Source organism: Podarcis tiliguerta, assembly GCF_965153285.1.
Source record: "Podarcis tiliguerta genome assembly, chromosome: 18".
In the NCBI taxonomy this organism is placed as follows: domain Eukaryota; kingdom Metazoa; phylum Chordata; class Lepidosauria; order Squamata; family Lacertidae; genus Podarcis; species Podarcis tiliguerta.
The window spans coordinates 4,369,413-4,389,079 of NC_139551.1; the positions used below are offsets into that span (position 1 = coordinate 4,369,413).

At 51.6% G+C, this 19,667-nt stretch overlaps 1 protein-coding gene and 1 long non-coding RNA gene across 2 annotated transcripts in view; both read left to right on the forward strand.

Moving 5' to 3' along the window:
* Nucleotides 1-19,667, forward strand: part of LOC310668664 — a 187,234-nt gene that overhangs the window by 71,826 nt on the left and 95,741 nt on the right. The window lies entirely within an intron of this gene.
* C2CD4C (C2 calcium dependent domain containing 4C) lies at nt 7,562-18,725 on the forward strand. The gene is made up of 2 exons (XM_083421695.1): nt 7,562-7,782; nt 16,256-18,725. Exons 1-2 carry the CDS (start codon nt 7,639-7,641, stop codon nt 17,618-17,620), a joined length of 1,509 nt encoding a protein of 502 aa, XP_083277821.1. The 5' UTR covers nt 7,562-7,638; the 3' UTR covers nt 17,621-18,725.

Genomic DNA, 19,667 nt, shown 5'->3' on the forward strand with positions numbered 1-19,667 from the left:
ACTGTCAGGAAGTTCTTCCTAATGTTTAGGTGGAATCTTCTTTCTTGTAGTTTGGATCCATTGCTCCGTGTCCGCTTCTCTGGAGCAGCAGAAAACAACCTTTCTCCCTCCTCTAGGTGACATCCTTTTATATTATCAGGGTTGGATGAGCCATTGAGCAAAATCTTCTTCTTCTTTGGCGATCCGTCGTAGCCGAGTAAGATTGTTTTCCGTAACACGGTTTTAACAGTGAGTCCGTAAGTGGCTGTGGAGGCCAATTCTGGATCCACACGTCCTTCCACAGTGGGGACATTGGTTTCCGGGTGGGAGTCGATCCCGGTGTGGATTTGCCAAGCATGCCTTCCTCTTAGCACGTTTCTCCCTTGCGTCCTGAGTTTGAGCGTCTTCAAAGTCCACGACACCTTTGGTCAAGGCTGTTCTCCAGCTGGAGCGCTCGCAGGCCAGCGTACCCCAGTTGTCGGTGTTTATACTACATTTTAAAAGATTTGTCTTTAAGCCTCTTTTGTTGACCGCCAGCATTACGCTTCCCATTTTAAAGATCAGAATAGAGTAGTTGCTTTGGAAGACGATCATCAGGCATCCGCAAAACATGACCAGTCCAACGAAGCTGATGTTGAAGAATCATCACTTCAACATCGGTGATCATTGCTTCATTGATTTCTATCCACCCCGGTTAGCACCACTTAATCTGCAGCCACTGAACAACAAGCCCCCAACTCCTTCTGCAAAGAAGCTCTGGGGTGTCTTAATCTGGGGGGAAGCAAGAGGACTCTCCCCACACAGGGTGAACTCTCATCTCCTGGCAGTGCTTCAACTGGCCAGAAGGTGCCGCCTCTGCGGCCACTTCCTGGGTGGTCAGCTGACAGGAAATAAGGCTACATCTAGCCTTATAAATCCTGCTGGCTGAGGGCTGGGCTTTGCCTCGTCGCTGTCGGTGCTGACCTTGAAAGCCCTAAGCGGCCTTGGCCCTGTATCCCTGAAGGAGCGTCTCCACCCCCATCATTCTGCCCGGGCATTGATGTCCATCTCCAAGGGTCTTCTGGCGGTTCCCTCCTTGCGAGAAGTGAGGTTACAAGGAACTGGGCAGAGGGCCTTCTCGGTGGTGGCACCCTCCCTGTGGAAAGCCCTCCCATCAGATGTCAAGGAGAGAAAGAACTATCTGACTTTTAGAAATCCAAAGGCAGCCCTGTTGAGGGGAGTTTTTAATAACTGATGTTTTATTGTGCTTTTGATTTTCTGTCGGGAGCCGCCCAGAGTGGCTGGGGAAATCCAGCCAGATGGGTGGGGTATAAGCTAACTAACTAACTAACTAACTAACTAACTCTTGCCCTGCAGTTCTGTTGTGCAAACTCCATCTGGGCGGATGCATCTGAGAGGGGTATAAATAATAAATTATTATTATTTTTATTATTACAGTGGTACCTTGGGTTAAGAACTTAATTCGTTCTGGAGGTCCGTTCTCAACCTGAAACTGTTCTTAACCTGAGACACCACTTTAGCTTATGAGGCCTCCTGCTGCCGCCGCGCCGCCGGAGCACGATTTGTGTTCTCATCCTGAAGCAAAGTTCTTAACCTGAGGTACTATTTCTGGGTTAGCAGAGTCTGTAGCCTGAAATGTCTGTAACCCGAGGTAAAGGTAAAGGGACCCCTGACCATTAGTCCAGTCATGGCCGACTCTGGGGTTGCGGCGCTCATCTCGCTTTATTGGCCGAGGGAGCCGGCGTACAGCTTCCGGGACATGTGGCCAGCAGGACTAAGCCGCTTCTGGCGAACCAGAGCAGCGCACGGAAACGCCGTTGACCTTCCCGGCGGAGCGGTACCTATTTATCTACTTGCACTTGCGTGCTTTCGAACTGCTAGGTTGGCAGGAGCAGGGACCGAGCAACGGGAGCTCACCCCGTCATTGCGGGGATTCGAACCGCCGACCTTCTGATCGGCAAGCCCTAGGCTCTGTGGTTTAACCCACAGCACCACCCGATAATTATTATTATCTGTTCACAGCAAAGGGACCCAAACCATCCTTGTGGGTGTGTTACGCACCCCACATCAGATCCTACTACATACAGACTCTTGGTTGCAGCGGGTTGGACTAAATGACCCTTCGGGTCCCTTTCAAATGCCAACGATAATTTTATTCTTCCTTTCTGTGCGCCATCCCCGTCCTTCCTCGCTGCCTCCGGCTGTTATGACTCCTGCCAGACGGCATGTATATCCTCCCTCTTGCCCTCCCTCAGCCCCATCTCCTCCTGCTCCCCCCCTCTGTAATATTAAAGCACTTAATACAGTCAGTAGAGCCCTCGAGCGCTGCCGCCTCGCCCTTTAAGTGCCCTCGGCTTTTGTCTGGCACGCTGATGCAGCGAGGTGCTCAGGTTGGCGACGCATTACACCCCTCTCTCAAGGACCCTTCAACGGGGCACCCAGTAGACGCTGAGAGCTCTTCATCTCCGGATCCACAGAGGGCGTGGGGATGGGGGTGGTCTCCGCACGCCCACGCACATACATGCCATACGGAAAGACCCTATTCCATTCTCCTTTCCCCATCAAGTCAAGTGGGGACTCAGAAGGGCTGCGCGGCGGAACCAGAAGTGGGGGCATCACCGTGCCGCCGCACAAACTGATCCCCGGTGACGAAGTGATGATTCTTCAGTGTTGGACTTGTCATAGCCTGGAGAAGCGGAGGTTAAGGGGTGATATGATAGCCATGTTCAAATATATCAAAGGATGTCACCGAGAGGAGGGAGAAAGGTTGTTTTCTGCTGCTCCAGAGAAGCGGACACGGAGCAATGGATCCAAACTACAAGAAAGAAGATTCCACCTCAACATTAGGAAGAACTTCCTGACAGTAAGAGCTGTTCGACAGTGGAATTTGCTGCCAAGGAGTGTGGCGGAGTCTCCTTCTTTGGAGGTCTTTAAGCAGAGGCTTGACAACCATATGTCAGGAGTGCTCTGATGGTGTTTCCTGCTTGGCAGGGGGTTGGACTCGATGGCCCTTGTGGTCTCTTCCAACTCTATGATTCTATGTGGTTCGGATGCCTGACTACCGTCTTCCAAAGCAACTCCTCTACAGTGGCACCTCAGGTTAAGTACTTAATTCGTTCCGGAGGTCTGTACTTAACCTGAAACTGTTCTTAACCTGAAGCACCACTTTAGCTAATGGGGCCTCCTGCTGCCGCCGCGCCGCCGGAGCCCGATTTCTGTTCTCATCCTGAAGCAAAGTTCTTAACCTGAAGCACTATTTCTGGGTTAGCAGAGTCTGTAACCTGAAGCGTATGTAACCTGAAGCGTATGTAACCCGAGGTACCACTGTATTCCGAACTTAAAAACGGAAGGCATCAACAAAAGAGGTTCAAAGACTCTCTCGAGGCAAATCTGGGGAAAAAATGTGGTACAGTGGTACCTCGGGTTACATACGCTTCAGGTTACAGACTCCGCTAACGCAGAAATAGTACCTCGGGTTAAGAACTTTGCTTCAGGATGAGAACAGAAATCGTGCTGCGGTGGCAGCGGGAGGCCCCATTAGCTAAAGTGGTGCTTCAGGAACACTTTCAGGTTAAGAACGGACCTCCGGAACGAATTAAGTACTTAACCCGAGGTTGTTGTTGTTTAGTCATTTAGTCATGTCCGACTCTTCGTGACCCCCTGGACCAGAGCACGCCAGGCCCTCCTATCTTCCACTGCCTCCTGCAGTTTGGTCAAACTCATGCTGGTAACTTCGAGAACACTGTCCCACCATCTCGCCCTCTGTCGTCCCCTTCTCCTTGTGCCCTCCATCTTTCCCAGCATCAGGGTCTTTTCCAGGGAGTCTTCTCTTCTCATGAGGTGGCCAAAGTCTTGGAGCCTCAGCTTCAGGATCTGTCCTTCCAGTGAGCACTCAGGGCTGATTTCCTTCAGAATGAAGAGGTTTGATCTTCTTGCAGTCCATGGGACTCTCAAGAGTCTCCTCCAGCACCAGAATTCAAAAGCATCCATTCTTCAGCGATCAGCCTTCTTTATGGTCCAGCTTTCACTTCCATACATCACTAACCCAAAGTACCACTGTATAAACACCAACAACTGGGAAACACTGGCCTGGGAGCGCTCCAGTTGGAGAACAGCCTTTTACCAAAGGTGTTGTGGATTTTGAAGATGCTCAAACTCAGGACGCAAGGGAGAAACGTGCTAAGAGGAAGGCACGCTTGGCAAACCATCAACTCCTGCCTGGAAACCTATGTCCCCACTGTGGAAGGACGTGTGGATCCAGAATTGGCCTCCACAGTCACTTACGGACCCACTGTTAAGGGTTGCCACATGGTGGACGGAGCAGACTTGTTTTCTTCTCCTCCAGAGGGTAGGGCTCGATCCAATGGACCCAAACGACAAGAAAGGAGATTCCGACATCAACGTTAGGAAGAACTTTCTGACAGCAAGAGCTGTTCACCAGTGGAACAGACCACCTTGGAAGGTGGCAGACTCTCCCTTTTGGAGGTTTTTAAGCACAGGTTGGGTGGGACACGGGTGGTGCTGTGGGTTAAGCCACAGAGCCTAGGACTTGCCGATCAGAAGGTCGGTGGTTCGAATCCCCGCAATGACGGGGTGAGCTCCCGTTGCTCGGTCCCTGCTCCTGCCAACCTAGCAGTTCGAAAGCACCTCAAAGCGCAAGTAGATAAATAGGTACCACTCTGACAGGAAGGTAAATGGTGTTTCCGTGTGCTGCTCTGGTTCGCCAGAAGCGACTTAGTCCTGCTGGCCACATGACCCGGAAGCTGGACGCCGGCTCCCTCGGCCAGTAAAGCGAGATGAGCGCCGCAACCCCAGTGTTGGTCACGACTGGACCTAATGGCCAGGGGTCCTTTTACCTTAAGCAGAGGTTGGATGGCCAGCCATCAGGATTAGTTAATTATGATTCCTGAGTTGCAAGACAATGGACTAGATTAACATTAGGGTCCCCTTCCAATTTTCAATGCTATGATTTTATTTGTTTTGTTTATTGAATTTATATAGTGCCCTATACCTGGAGGTCTCAGGGCAGTTCACATAAAAAGATCGCAACATATAAAATAACAATAAAAGGAATAAATCAATAACACCCCCCCCCCAAAGAGCCACATTTTAAAAGGGTTAGGATGTTGATCAGGTCAAGCAAAGGCCTGCTTAAAAAGGAATGTTTTTGCCTGGCGCCCAAATGTGTATAATGAAGGCGCCAAGTGAACGTCCCTGGCGAGAGCGTTCCGCAGACGGGGAGCCACCACAGAAAAGGCCCCGTTCTCATGTTGCCACCCTCCAGAGCTCTTGAGGAAGAGGCACACGAAGGAGGGCCTCAGAAGATGATCTCGGGGTTCGGGTTGGTTCATATGGAAAGAGGCGGCCCTTGAGGTATTGCGCTCCTGAGCCATTTAAGGCTTTATAGGTCAAAAACCAGCACTTTAAATTGGGCCTGGAAACTAATCGGTAGCCAGCGCAGTCGGACCAGGATTGGTGCAATATGCTCAAACCATCTTGCCGTCCGGTGAGTGACCTGGCCGCTGAATTCTGCACCAGCTGAAGTTTCCGAACCGTCTTCAGAGGCAGCCCTACGTATAATGATAACTCTTATACAGTGGTACCTCGGGTTAAGTACTTAATTCGTTCCGGAGGTCCGTTCTTAACCTGAAACTGTTCTTAACCTGAAGCACCACTTTAGCTGATGGGGCCTCATCCTGCTGCCGAGCCGCCGGAGCCCGATTTCTGTTCTTATCCTGAAGCAAAGTTCTTCACCTGAAGCACTATTTGTGGGTTAGCGGAGTGTGTAACCTGAAGCGTATGTAACCCAAGGTACCACTGTATGTTCAAAGACTGGAGGAGTTGGATAAATCTTTGTTTCTCTAGCTGTTGTTGGGGGTGTAGCGGCTCCCATCATGGTTCAACATTGGCGATGGGCTGGAGTCCAGCAGTATCCAGAGAGCCACACAGGTACAGAAAAATAGAATCCTAGAGCCCAATGGGACCTCATGGGTCATCTAGTCCAACCCCTGCAATACGCCCCCATAGGGGGATCAGACCCGTGACCTTGTCCTTATCAGCGCCATGCTCTAATCCATGGGTAGGCAACCTAAGGCCCCGGGGGCCGGATCCGGCCCAATCGCCTTCTCAATCCGGCCCGCGGACGGTCTGGGAATCAGCATGTTTTTACATGAGTAGAATGTGTCCTTTTATTTATAATGCATCTCTGGGTTATTTGTGGGGCCTGCCTGGTGTTTTTAAAGGTAAAGGTACCCCTGCCTGTACGGGCCAGTCTTGACAGACTGTAGGGTTGTGCGCCCATCTCACTCAAGAGGCCGGGGGCCAGCGCTGTCCGGAGACACTTCCGGGTCACGTGGCCAGCGTGACATTGCTGCTCTGGCGAGCCAGCGCAGCACACGGAACGCCGTTTACCATCCCGCTGGTAAGCGGTCCCTATTTATCTACTTGCACCCGGAGGTGCTTTCAAGCTGCTAGGTTGGCAGGCGCTGGGATCGAACAACGGGAGCGCACCCCGCCGCGGGGATTCGAACCGCCGACCTTTCGATCGGCAAGCCCTAGGCACTGAGGCTTTAACCCACAGCGCCACAGTGTTTTTACATGAGTAGAATGTGTCCTTTTATTTAAAATGCATCTCTGGGTTATTAGTGGGGCATAGGGATTCGTTCATTTTTTAATTTTATTTTTTCAAAATATAGTCCGGCCCCCCACAAGGTCAGAGGGACAGTGGACCGGCCCCCTGCTGAAAAAGTTTGCTGACCCCTGCTCTAACCAACTGCGCTGACCGGCAAGGCTGCATCGACAAACCCCACCCATCTGGTTCGGCCGCTGTATTCACCAGAGAGCTTTGGGCTTGTGTGAAACGCACTCTGCGTGCGCTCAGAAGCCAAAGCTGCTCTTTTCGGACATCACCTTGCGATCCCTCGAGAGGTTGCTGGCTCTGAGCGCCTATCCCGCCCCCAATTTCCCATCCCCTGTCTTAAAGCAGCGAGGGCTGAGCTGGATAAAGAAAGTCTTTCTTTGCGTATGTTGAAGGTTTGAACCTTGCAACCGGGCCAGTGGCGTAGCGTGGGTTGTCAGCACCCGGGGCAAGGCAAGTAATTTGCGCCCCCTAACCCGTGGAGCCAGGTAGGGGCAGAGAGCTGCGAGTGCGAGCGCGGCTCCCCCCCCCCCCCAGATGTTGCTCCCGGTGCGGCCGGCACCCCCTGCACCCCCACGCTACGCCACTGAACCGGGCGCATGTTATTGGGAAAATTGGGGGGGGGGTGAAATTGGCGGGGGAGAGGGAAGGAATGGGAACAATTAAACACGTTCTCCGTACAACACTTGTTACGTTGCCCTCTGCGGAAAACGAGAAGAATAGAAATCGGAGGGAGACGGCTGAGCAGGCGAGGGCAGCTGCGGTTTTTATAATATTAAAAAAAGGTTTTAGGTTGCTTCGGGATGCGTTACAGGTTGGCAGGTCCCTGCCTCCTCCCCCCCCCCTCCAATTCATTGCAACAGGCTTCTGCGTGACAGCGGTGGCAGGCTGGAGGGGTTGTTGCGGAGAGGGGTGGGGGGGTTGAAAGAGAGAAAGAATAAAAAAAACTGCCCGTCGCTGTCTTAGGAGGAATACGGCAGGGCTGCGCGCAGCTTGTAATTGGAAGTCTCCTCCCGTGATGAATGAACGGTGCTAACCGAGCCGGCTATAAAACTGAACGCAGGTCCCTCGCCTCTTTCATTTGCAGCCGGACCAGGTGCGGAGAGCATCTCACCTCCTCCAGAAACATCGCAGCCCCTGTCTCCGCCGGAGTTTTCAACTTACAGGTGAGTACAGTCAGTTTCTTTACTTTTTCTTATCAACGCTCTGCACAACAGCTTAAAAAAAGGAGGGAGGGATTGATTGCTGGGTTTTAATTCCCCCCCCCTTTCTTAGGTCCTTCCTCAGAATGTTTTCTGAGGCTACGGATTCCCCATATATATTTTATCGCAGCCGGGTGTCCAGAGAAAGGTCAGGGGTCTCGGGGCCAGTTGGCTGGCAAAGTTCGACCCGGGGGTGATGTTTTGAGCCCGGTTGCAGCCTCAAAAGTCGCCAGGAAGGCCCCCCCCCCCGGCAGGACCCAGTCGAGGTGTCCCCTGAGCATATGCGGAGTGTGGCAGAAAGCCCCACAGGGAAGGGAGCGAGGTGTGGGAGAGAGGAAACGGCCAGAACAAAGCCAGCAAAGTTTTGTGCCGGTTTACAGAGCAAAGGGGACATCACGAGGTCTGCAGGTGTGTTTGAGAGTCCAAATATTTGACCACAAGGAGGTGGAAGAGGCTGGCCGGTTCGGCCAGCGTAGGGGATACGAACCACGGTGCATCCTGCGCCAGTCTCAGCCTGGAAAAGAAACGGTTCTCCAAACTAGACGCAACCTCTAGATCTGCTTTCAGATGTTAGCGGAGAACTTGTCTGTGTAGAACCCCTCCTTTGAACCCGAGGTCAGGGGTCAGGAGGAGGGTGGGGTGGCGGGCTGAGCCCCTAACCCCTGGCACCGCCCCTCAGTGGTGAGCCGTGCCTCAGTGCTAGAAGATTTCCAGGTGGAAGCGAGCGATTATCCCCCAGCTGAAACTCTGGAGGGTGCTGCTGCCAGCCAGTGTGGGCAGCACAAACCTAGGTCCCTGGCCTGGTTAGATTCAGTTGGTTAGGTGGACCAAAGATCTGACTTGGAGGAAGGAACCTCGGTTAGGTCTCACAGAGCACACACCTGCTTTGCAAAAGGGCTATTTGATGAACAGGTCGCCGATTTCACAGGACACCCAACTGAGGCTGTTTTGCTTCCGTTGGGCTGCTTCTTTGTCTCTGCCACCCACCATCTCTCCCTTGAGAGGCAGGGTCCGCCTCTGTGGTTTTCAGGTCTGCGAGGCAGGTGTGGGCTACCTGGACGGAGGGACGCGGCTCCTTCAGGAGAGCATGGATGGATGGCGTGGTTTTTTGGGAAAGGAGAGAGAGCCTTTCCAACTTGCAGCTCAGCATGTCGGCTGCGATTCCTGCATTTGAGCCGTGATCCCGGGGGGTTGGTCTAGATGAGCTTTGGGAATCCCTTTCCGCCCAGCAGTTCTGTGATTCAGCGGCTGCTGCTGCAGAGCGATGAAGTGGACCGTCTCCCAGAACCAGGGGCTGCCAGGAGTTTGATGTGTGCTGTGCTTTACCAGAGCACCTCGGTCTAATATTGCTCTCCCAGGACAAGAACTGGCAAATTGGAGCAGAACCGGAGAGATGCTGTAAGGTGTTAAGTCACACAAAGCCCTGTTGCACTGACTCCGACCACTAGTCTAGCTGGCTCGAGGGTTTCGGAGCGGCAGTCCCTCTCCAGGGTATCAGGCACCGAGTCTAGCGAACTCAAGATCCTTTAACACGTTGCTGTGACCCTTCAGACACAGCTGAACTACAACTCCCATGATCCCTAGCCTTTGGTGATGTTGGCAGGGGGCCGAGGGGCCATTGATTTCCCCAGACGTCCTTCCACCCCCCCAAGCGGAAGATTGATAAAGGAGCAATCCGATTCAATTTGCACTGGAAAGCAAATCGATTTGGGTTTGTTCTTCCCGGAACCATCTGGGGAACTGAAACACAGCCGTCCTCTGAAACCCGCAATTTTGCAATGCGGTTCTGCAGACAGACAAACAAAATGCGTGCAAAAAAATTGAATGAACAGGGCTTAGGTACGCATACAAAGGCATCTCAGTGAGAACAACCCAGGAAAAGCCTTATTATTAGGGAGGGACTGCTTTGCAAAAAGAATGCATCAAAAGTATCAGGCAAAATTTCATACAGGTGTACAGTGGTTATATACGCTTCAGGTTACATACGCTTCAGGTTACAGACTCCGCTAACCCAGAAATAGTGCTTCAGGTTAAGAACTTTGCTTCAGGATGAGAACAGAAATCGTGCTCCGGTGGTGCGGCGGCAGCAGGAGGCCCCATTAGCTAAAGTGGTGCTTCAGGTTAAGAACAGTTTCAGGTTAAGTACGGACCTCTGGAAGGAATTAAGTACTTAACCCGAGGTACCACTGTATGTGTATGAGGAGATGTTTTCACCATGAATTTTCATGGGGTCTTTCCCCCCCCCAAAATCATGAACTGATGTGGAGAACTGGAACTCAGGCCATAGTAGTAAAAATAAAGTCCATTTAATAACTAGGAAATAAAAGAATTCACATTTAACGTAATTGAGAGCCACGACAGCTGTCTATGCTGCTCAGCGGCAGACTCTGAAGGTCTGCAGCCAAAACTTGCTGTCAAAATGGATTTCAGGTACATAGTCACCTGTGGCACCTGTTATTATTTTTATTAGTAGTAAGGTAAAGGCAAAGGACCCCTGGACAGTTAAGTCCAGTCAAAGGCGACTATGGGTTTGCGGCGCTCATCTCGCTTTCAGGCTGAGGGAGCCAGCGTTTGTCCACAGACAGCTTTCTGGGTCATGTGGCCAGCAGGACTAAACCACTTCTGGCAGAACGGGACACTGTGATGGAAATCAGAGCGCACGGAAACGCCGTTTCCCTTCCTGCCGGAGTGGTACCTATTTATCTACTTGCGCTGGCATGCTTTCGAACTGCTAGGTCGGCAGGAGCTGGGACAGAGCAACGGGAGCTCACTCTTTTCAAACCACCCACGTTGGTAGCCATTACTGACTCGGTTTTAACTCTGCTGTGTGAAGAAGGACTTTTTTTTCCTCTTTCCCAAATCTTCAGCTCTTTTGGGTTTCCTTGGTTGCGAGAGAACCAGGGAACGGGCTGAATTTCAGAGGTATCCGAAAGAGCCTTTCGTATATAATTTTATTAAGTTTTCTGCTTTCCAACACTAATTTTGCACCCTTAAGACATCGATGACTTCCCTTCTTCTCTTTCCATGGTTCATTTCGCATATCGTAAATCCCTGCATATTTTGCAAAAACCAGACCGTTCATTATTCCATCAAAACTTGTTTACACTGCGGAATTTAACGCTGCCCGCGTTTTCAGCTCTACGCAACTCTTTCCCATATAGCCAATAAACATTTTCAAATCTTCTCTAAACCTATGTTCTTCTTGTTCTCTTATTCTATATGTTATGCCTGCGAATTGTGCATATTCTGTCAACTCAGGTTACCGTTATTCTTTGGTTGGGACCTCACTCGTTTTCCATTTTGGGGCTAACAAAGCACAGGCCACAGTAAAGGTAAAGGGACCCCTGACCATTAGGTCCAGTCATGACCGACTCTGGGGTTGCGGCGCTAATCTCACTATTTTTGCATCAGAAAAACAAAAATCTTCTTTGCTTTCACCAAAAGCTGCCTCCATCCTTTCTCAGACCAGTCATAGATTAGGGGGCTCAGAGTCCCTTGTGGCAGCAAAGATCAACCCTCCCCAGTTTTCTACAACAGTGGCCATCTGTGTAAGGTAAAGGGACCCCTGACCATTAGGTCCAGTCGTGGCCGACTCTGGGGTTGCGACGCTCATCTCGCTTTATTGGCCAAGGGAGCCGGCGTACAGCTTCCAGGTCATGTGGCCAGCAGGACTAAGCCGCTTCTGGCGAACCAGAGCAGCGCACGGAAACGCCGTTTACCTTCCCGCCGGAGTGGTACCTATTTATCTACTTGCACTTTGACGTGCTTTCGAACTGCTAGGTTGGCAGGAGCAGGGACCGAGCAACGGGAGCTCACCCCGTCATTGCAGGGATTCGAACCGCCGACCTTCTGATCGGCAAGCCCTAGGCTCTGTGGTTTAATCCACAGCGCCACCTGCGTCCCCATGGGCCGCAGTAGTGGCATGCAATTTCACACGTCTTTTGAGTCAGCTGCAGCAAAAGCTCCTCTCACTGTGAACACAGACCTCTGTCCCCCCCTCCCCATGAAGTTCATCCGTCTAGAGGCGCCCAGCATTTGTGCGGCAAATATCAGCGCACTATTGATTCTCTTCCTCTCTGCAAAGGCAGAGAGAGATAAAGCGTGTGTGTGTGTGTGTGTGCTTTGAAGGAATGTTGCTTTGCAGCGCCATCGGAAAAGCATTTGTCAGTGGCAAAGAAGTTGAGAAGCAAGTGAGTGTTTATAGCCTTCAGACCATTTCCCCTGGGTCTCAGGCCGGTCGTTTTGTAGCAGATGCTGGCATCTAGGCTTAATGTCTGTTGGTGTGAGGTGGAAGATCTGGAGTCCGGTGGGAAATTGAGCCTTTCAAGCTCACAGGAGATGATTCTTCAGCGGGAAGAGCGAGAGCTAAAAGAGTCAGCTGTGGGGATGCCAGGAGCGAAATCAGATTTTCACGCGTTTCCTTCCTTGCGCACCTGGAAAAGGAAACTCTCACTGGTATGATGAGCAGAGAGAGAATTCTGCTTGTGCGTGTGAGGCTTGTTATGTGGCAGCGAAGGGAGCAATGGTCCCCAGTGAAATCTGCACCCAGAGAGATGCAGGACAGAAGAGGAGAACGCCATTGTGCGCTCAACGCATAGTTAAACTGTGGAACTCTCTCCAGCAGAACTAAGGTAAAGGTAAAGGGACCCCTGACCATTAGGTCCAGTTGCGAACGACTCTGGGGTTGCGGCGCTCATCTCGTTTTATTGGCCGAGGGAGCCGGCGTACAGCTTCCGGGTCATGTGGCCAGCAGGACTAAGCCGCTTCTGGCGAACCAGAGCAGCGCATGGAAACACTGTTTACCTTCCCGCCAGAGCGGTACCTATTTATCTACTTGCACTTTGACGTGCTTTCAAACTGCTAGGTTGGCAGGAGCAGGGACCGAGCAACGGGAGCTCACCCCATCATTACGGGGATTCGAACCGCCGACCTTCTAATCGGCAAGTCCTAGGCTCTGTGGTTTAACCCACAGCACCACCTGCATCCCCATGGGCTGCAGTAGTGGCATGCAGGACCAAGCCACTTCTGGCGAACCAGATGATGGGCACCGCAACACCAGAGTCGTCCACGACTGGACCTAACGGTCAGGGGTACCTTTACATTTACCTAACACTTACAACTCCCGAATGGACTGCTTACAGACGTAGACTCTGCTAGGATAAATTCGACAATATTTGGATTGGTTTTATACAAAAATGTAGTAGGCTATTAATACTTCTATTAGGATTAGGATAATGATATCAGATTTATAAAATAATGTAAGGGTTAGGGTAATGACAACAACAATTTGTTATTTATACCCCACCTATCTGGCTGGGATTCCCCAGCTACTCTGGGCAGTTCCCAAGAAAAGATTAAAAATACATTATTATTTTTTGTATATATGCATATAATATTTTTCCCCCTTTACACAGTTGTGTGTCTTTTTTGTCTGTTTTCTTTCCCCTTTTTCTTTGTGCATCACTTTATACTTTATAATTGAAAATGTTGTGTGTCTTTGTTGTCTGTTTTCTTTCCCCTTTTTCTTTGTGCATCCCTTTATACTGTATAATTGGAAATGTTTCAATAACATATCAATAATAAAAAAAATAGGACAGGGTGGTGGTAAATAAAAATGAAGAAGGAATCCGTGTTCAGGGGAAGGTGAGCGCCGCAGCCTCGCCCTAATTGATTTCATAGGGGCAAATTTGCAAATCAACTTTCAATGCATAGAAATCTATTTGCATATTGACAGCAGCAGCAGCAACAACCACCTAAAGCTAGCTTTGGTTATCTTGCGTGGAAGTTTACAAATAGGGAGAGAAAGAAACGAGGAGTGGCAAGGCAACAGAAGGTGTCTGTTTGCAAAAGAATAAAACAAATGACTGGGGCATTTTTGGCTAGTGTGCTTCACAAAACCAGCAGGTCGCCTTGAAAATAATAATAATAATAATAATAATAATAATAATAATAATAAAATATCTTTATTGTCATTGCCCCCTTCGGGGACAACGAAATTACTTGACTGCTCCATAAAAACACTAATTAAACAATACAGTAAAATACAGTAAGGGAGATTAGATGACTTTCAAAGTCCGGGCTTCCCATTCAGGGCCGAGATCGCTCTGGAAAAGAAGCTGTTCTTAAGACGGCTCGTTCTTGTCTTCATCGTCCTGTATCTCCGTCCCGACGGCAAAAGCTCGAAGAGACAGTGACCAGGATGCGATGGATCTTTTACTATGTCCAGTGCCTTCCTATGGCACCTTGTGGCATAAATCTGCTCTAAGGTGGGGAGTGGGCAGCCAACAATGCTCTCTGCTGCCTTAACAACCCTGCACAACCCCATCCTGTCCTGGGTAGTACAGCTTCCGTACCACACACATAAGCCATAAGTGAGCACGCTCTCAATGGCACAGTGATAGAAGGCAAGCAGCAGTTTCTGCGGAAGATGGTTTTTCCTTAGTATTCTCAAAAAGTACAGTCTCTGCTGCACCTTCTTCACAAGCCCCCTTGTGAAGTGAGATGTTGCAGCAAATATTGATGAAAATGCTGACTTTCGAAACATCTGTAGTTCTGTATCCCCTGTCCCTTCTGCCTCTTAAGTCAAGAACTCCCTCCTGTAGGTTTATAGACATCTGCCTCTCCTGCCTTTCAGGGGGTTGGACTAGATGACCCTCAGGTCCCTTCCAACTCTAAAGATTCTGTGATTTTATGAAAGTCTCTGCCCACAGAAACAGGAGCGGGGGTTTCATAAAATCATATACAGTGGTACCCCCGGTTACAGATGCTTCAGGTTACAGACACTTCAGTTTACAGACTCTGCTAACCCAGAAATAGTGCTTCAGGTTAAGAACTTTGCTTCAGTATGAGAACAGAAATCGTGGTCCAGCGACGCGGCAGCAGCAGGAGGCCCCATTAGCTAAAGTGGTGCTTCAGGCTGAGAACAGTTTCAGGTTAAGAACAGACCTTCAGAACGAATCAAGTTCTTAACCCAAGGTACCACTGTAATTGTAGAATTACAGACCCCAAGGATCATCTTGTCTGTGTCACAAAATGATGCACGTCCAAAAAGTGTGTCGCCAACATGGAAGGCTTGGATAGGTAAAGGTAAAGGGACCCCTGACCGTTGGGTCCAGTCGCAGACAACTCCGGGGTTGCGGTGCTCATCTCGCTCTATAGGCTGAGGGAGCCAGCGTTTGTCCGCAGATAGCTTCCGGGTCATGTGGCCAGCATGACTAAGCTGCTTCTGGCAAGCCAGAGCAGCGCATGGAAACACCGTTTACCTTCCCGCTGGAGTGGTACCTATTTATCTACTTGTACTTTGACGTGCTTTCGAACTGCTAAGTTGGCAGGAGCTGGGACCGAGCAACGGGAGTTCACCCCGTCATTGCGGGGATTCGAACCGCCAACCTTCCGATCGGTAAGCCCAAGAGGCTCATTGGTTTAGACCACAGCTATCATATTATAAATCCACCGATTAAGGAAGATCATGTCAGGCTTCAGGGAAACGGCCTCCTCCCTCCTTTGGCAGCAGATAAGCAGAACAAAGGAAAATGACTCTTCTTACCAGTTAGAAACTTTAATAATCACACACAGAGAGAAAAAAACACATTTCCTAGTAATGGTGGTGCTCCTCATTAAGGATTCAACCACTTTTGGCCCCTAGGAACCTACATCACTTCTGCGTCTCGTAATCTGAGCTTGTCCCCTCTGTGCTTTCTGTTCTGCCACTTTGAGCCCTTCTCAACTTTGGGGAGGGCGGTGGAGGAATGCTGTCTAGAGACGGTGAATCTGCCAACCTTCTCCCTTCCAGTGTTTCTTCTCCTAGCTCAAGCACAGGCAAACTCGGCCCTCCAGATGTTTCAGGACTACAACTCCCATCATCCCTAGCTAACAGGACCAGGGGTCAGGGATGATGGGAGTTGTAGTCCCCAAACATCTGGAGGGCCGAGTTCGCCTATGGCTGTCCTAGCTGTTCCCCATCCAGCATTTCCCAGCTTCTGCCTTCTGAACTATGCCCCTCGGCAAACCGCTCTTCCAAATCTATACAGCGGTACCTCGGTTTAGGAACTTAATCCGTTCCAGAAGTCTGTTCTTAAACTGAAACCATTCTTAAACCGAGGTGTGCTTTCCCTAGTGAGGCCTCCCGCCACTGTTCGGATTCTGTTCTTAGACCAAGGTAAAGTTCGCAGACCGGGACACGGCTTCCAGTTTTGTGGAGTTCGTAAACCTAATAGTTCGTAAACAGAGCTGTCCTTAAACCGAGGTACCACTGCACTGTCCTCCTGCTCCTGGGAAGATTCAGGATCCGTATCAGGAGCAAGAGAGAGGCTACCACCATTCCTCATCAGTGCAGTCCTCCTCAGCACGGTCCCTGACAGACCATGCCTTCGTTCTTCCCGTTCGTCAATATCAGTCTCTTAGCTACCATTAACCTTGTCCTCTTTCTGCCTATCAGGTGTCAGGACTTGCCAACTCCCCTCCTGGAAAGAGGAGCTGCGGAAGTGAGAAAATGTGGTTACTGGAGAAAATCCGCGGCTCGGTGGAGAACGGCGGCTCCCGGGGGAACGGCGACTCCGGCGATAAGCAGTCCAAAGGGCCTCTATACAGCAACGTCCTGACGCCGGACAAGATCCCGGATTTCTTCATCCCGCCCAAGCTCCCCATGGTGCCCCCGGAAGCAGAGGGGGCAGAAGCGAAGGCAAAGCCCAATCTGGGCACGTCGGCCTCGGAGCAGAACCTCTCGGCCCGCAAGCCGCAGCGCAGCCCGCGCTTGCCGGCCAAAGCCGCATCGGAGAGCAAGAACCTCCTGAAGGCCGCCAGCCGCCACATCATCCAGATCGAGAGCGCCGACGAATGGGCGTCCGAGGAGGACTTCAGCACCAACGCGGACCCCCAGTCGCAGACAGCCATGTCCCTGCCGTACGTGCCCAAGGCGCAGACGTCGTACGGCTTCGCGACGCTAATGGAGAGCCCCCACACTCGCCGCAAGGAGTCGCTCTTCCACAGCGAGCACACCAGCCTGTGTCCATCGCAGTCGACCTCTCCCAGCTCCCAGCGGAGGTCTCCTTCCGGAGGGAGCAAGACCAACGGTGAGGGTGGCCACCTCAATCCCTCGGACATCAGCATGTCCCTCATGAACCCCTACCGCTACTTCAGCGGCGGCGAAAGCGACACGTGCTCCTCGGCCGAGTCGTCCCCGTTCGGCTCCCCCTTGCTCTCGCGCTCGGTGTCGCTCCTGAAGATCTTCAGCCAGGAGAGCCAGTCCAAAGTCATCAAGCTAAAGCACTCGGTGGCACGGAACAGCTCCCTCTCCACCGACGACAGCTCGGCCGACACCAGCCCCAGCTCGCAGCGGCGCCAGCGGTGTGCCACCCCTCCTGCAGGGGCAGCTGGCGCGGCACAACAGCCGGCGGCGGCGGTGGAGCAGCAGGAGCGCCTTCACAAAGAGCACATCATCCCGTTGAGCAAAGGGGGCAGCATGCGGCTGGCGGCCGAGTACAACCCTTCGAGCGCCCGCCTTCGGGTGCGCGTCATCACGGCGGAAGACCTCTACGACAAGCACTGCGACGCGCGCAGCATCAACTGCTGCGTGGCCCTCTACCTGAACCCGGGGAAGTTGCAGAAGCAGCGCAGCACCATCATCAAGAACAGCCGCTACCCCGTCTTCAACGAAGATTTCTTCTTCGACGGGCTGGGGGCTGGCAACGCCAAGAAACTCTCCCTCAAGGTCAAGGTGCTCAACAAGGGAGGCAGCCTCAAGAGAGACACCCTGATGGGGGAGAAGGAGCTGCCCTTAACGTCTTTGCTCCCATTTTCGTAAAACGACCTTGGTCACACCTCCCGCTTGCACCCGTCCCGCCCGGAACGGCTCGTTCCTCCGCCCTGTAAATACAAGGGAGGGGGAGGCTGACACAAGATGGTGGTGGCTATTCAGTGTCCGCTCCCCCACCCAAAAAAATGCTTGCTGCATGTTTTAGGGCAGGGAGGGAGGGGGGGGACTAAGCATGTAATCTCGCCGGCTGCTGGTGCGATCCCTTTCCTTGCGAGATCAGAAATATAATTGCCTGTCCGGGGTGGACGAGATTTTGCCCTGTGCACAGCGAAGCGTTCTGAATTTATCAAAGAGATGAGCTCATTGCGGGGAGATAAGGGGGGGTGACTATACGGCTGTTGTAAGTCTGGGAAAGGATTCTCAGACCGGATTTTTTCTGTGGCATGCGGATGCATGAGTGGAATGGGCTTTTTGCTCTGCTCCCTGCTCCCTGTTGCACCCGGACCCCGTCAAAATGCATGCACTGTAGCACACTGGCGATCCCCAATGGCCATCAGCGGAGCTTGACTGACGTCTCAGCAAAGGTGGTCAACAGACAGGAATTAATCTGGTGGGAGACAGCGTGAACCAGGGGTCGCCAACTTTATGGGATCTGTGGGTGCGTTTAGAAACCTGGAGAAATGGTTGTGGACACACGACGTGTTCTGTTGGGTACGGTGGAACGCTTATATCAGGAACTAATTTTGGGTGGTGGTTAGGGGAAACCTGCGGGTTTCCTGTGTTGCCGCAGCTGCCGTGTTGGTGATCCTCAGTGTAAATAACCCAGTTGCCTTATGGAAAAGGGGACAGGGGAAATGACCCTCGTTATCCGGACAACCTCGCCTTAACAACCTTTTGCAAACGATGGATTTGCACCTGGGAGCTGGGGGTGGCTCGTTCTTTTGCAAGGAGGTACCCTAGCAAGGAAGGGACGCGGGTGGCGCTGTGGGTTAAATCACAGAGCCTAGGACTTGCCGATCAGAAGGTCGGCGGTTCGAATCCCCGCGACGACGGGGTGAGCTCCCGTCGCTCGGTCCCTGCTCCTGCCCACCTAGCAGTTCGAAAGCACCTCAAAGTGCAAGTAGATAAATAGGTACTGCTCTGGTGGGAAGGTAAACGGCGTTTCTGTGCGCTGCTCCAGAAGTGGCTTAGTCCTGCTGGCCACATGACCCGGAAGCCAGTAAAGTGAGATGAGCGCCGCAACCCCAGAGTCGGCCACGACTGGACCTAATGGTCAGGGGTCCCTTTACCTTTACCCTAGCAAGGAGCTATGGGCAGTGGCACCCCCCCTTTCCAAAGCTGTAAAGCTGCTGTCATGAAGGCCAGCACCAGATGTTTTGTAGAATTGGGGGGTTGTTCATTTTTCTACCTTCTTTTCCCATTGGGAAAACCCAACAGGCAGACCCGCTCCCGGCGTGATGAGTTTGTGGCTTTGCGAGGTTTGCAAAGGACCTCTGTTACGCTGCCCAAATAGGTATCGTATTTTTCGCTCTATAAGACGCACCAGACCACAAGACACACCTAGTTTTTGGAGGAGCAAGACAATAAAAAAAATATTCTGAATCTCAGAAGCCAGAACAGCAAGAGGGATCGCTGCGCAGTGAAAGCAGCAATCCCTCTTGCTGTTCTGGCTTCTGGGATAGCTGCGCAGCCTGCATTCGCTCCATAAGACGCACACACATTTCCCCTTACTTTTTAGGAGGGGAAAAGTGAGTCTTATAGAGCAAAAAATACGGTAACTGCCCCCCCCCTTTCTCTGGAAGCAGGGAAGCCCCCTTAAATTGCCTTACACTGCTCTGGTCCATATCTGGTCCAGGGTTTTCGGTTTGAGCAGGGTCTTCCGCATCTCTCCTGATGTTTTTGTTCCTTCTAACTGGAGATAGGGATGGGAACTGGGACCTTGTACAGGCAAAAACATAGTGCTCTACTGCTAGAGCCAGTGTGGTGTAGTGGTTAAGAGCGGTAGTCTAGTAATCTGGTGAACTGGGTTCGATTCCCCGCTCCTCCACATGCAGCTGCTGGGTGACCTTGGGCCAGTCACACTTCTCTGAAGTCT

What these genes read in the sequence shown, in the direction of transcription:
- C2CD4C (XM_083421695.1), top strand. Translation starts at nt 7,639, where the DNA reads ATGAACGGTGCTAACCGAGCCGGCTATAAAACTGAACGCAGGTCCCTC. An exon ending in CCGGAGTTTTCAACTTACAG is followed by an intron (nt 7,783 to 16,255) that starts GTGAGTACAGTC and finishes TCTGCCTATCAG; the next exon opens with GTGTCAGGACTTGCCAACTC.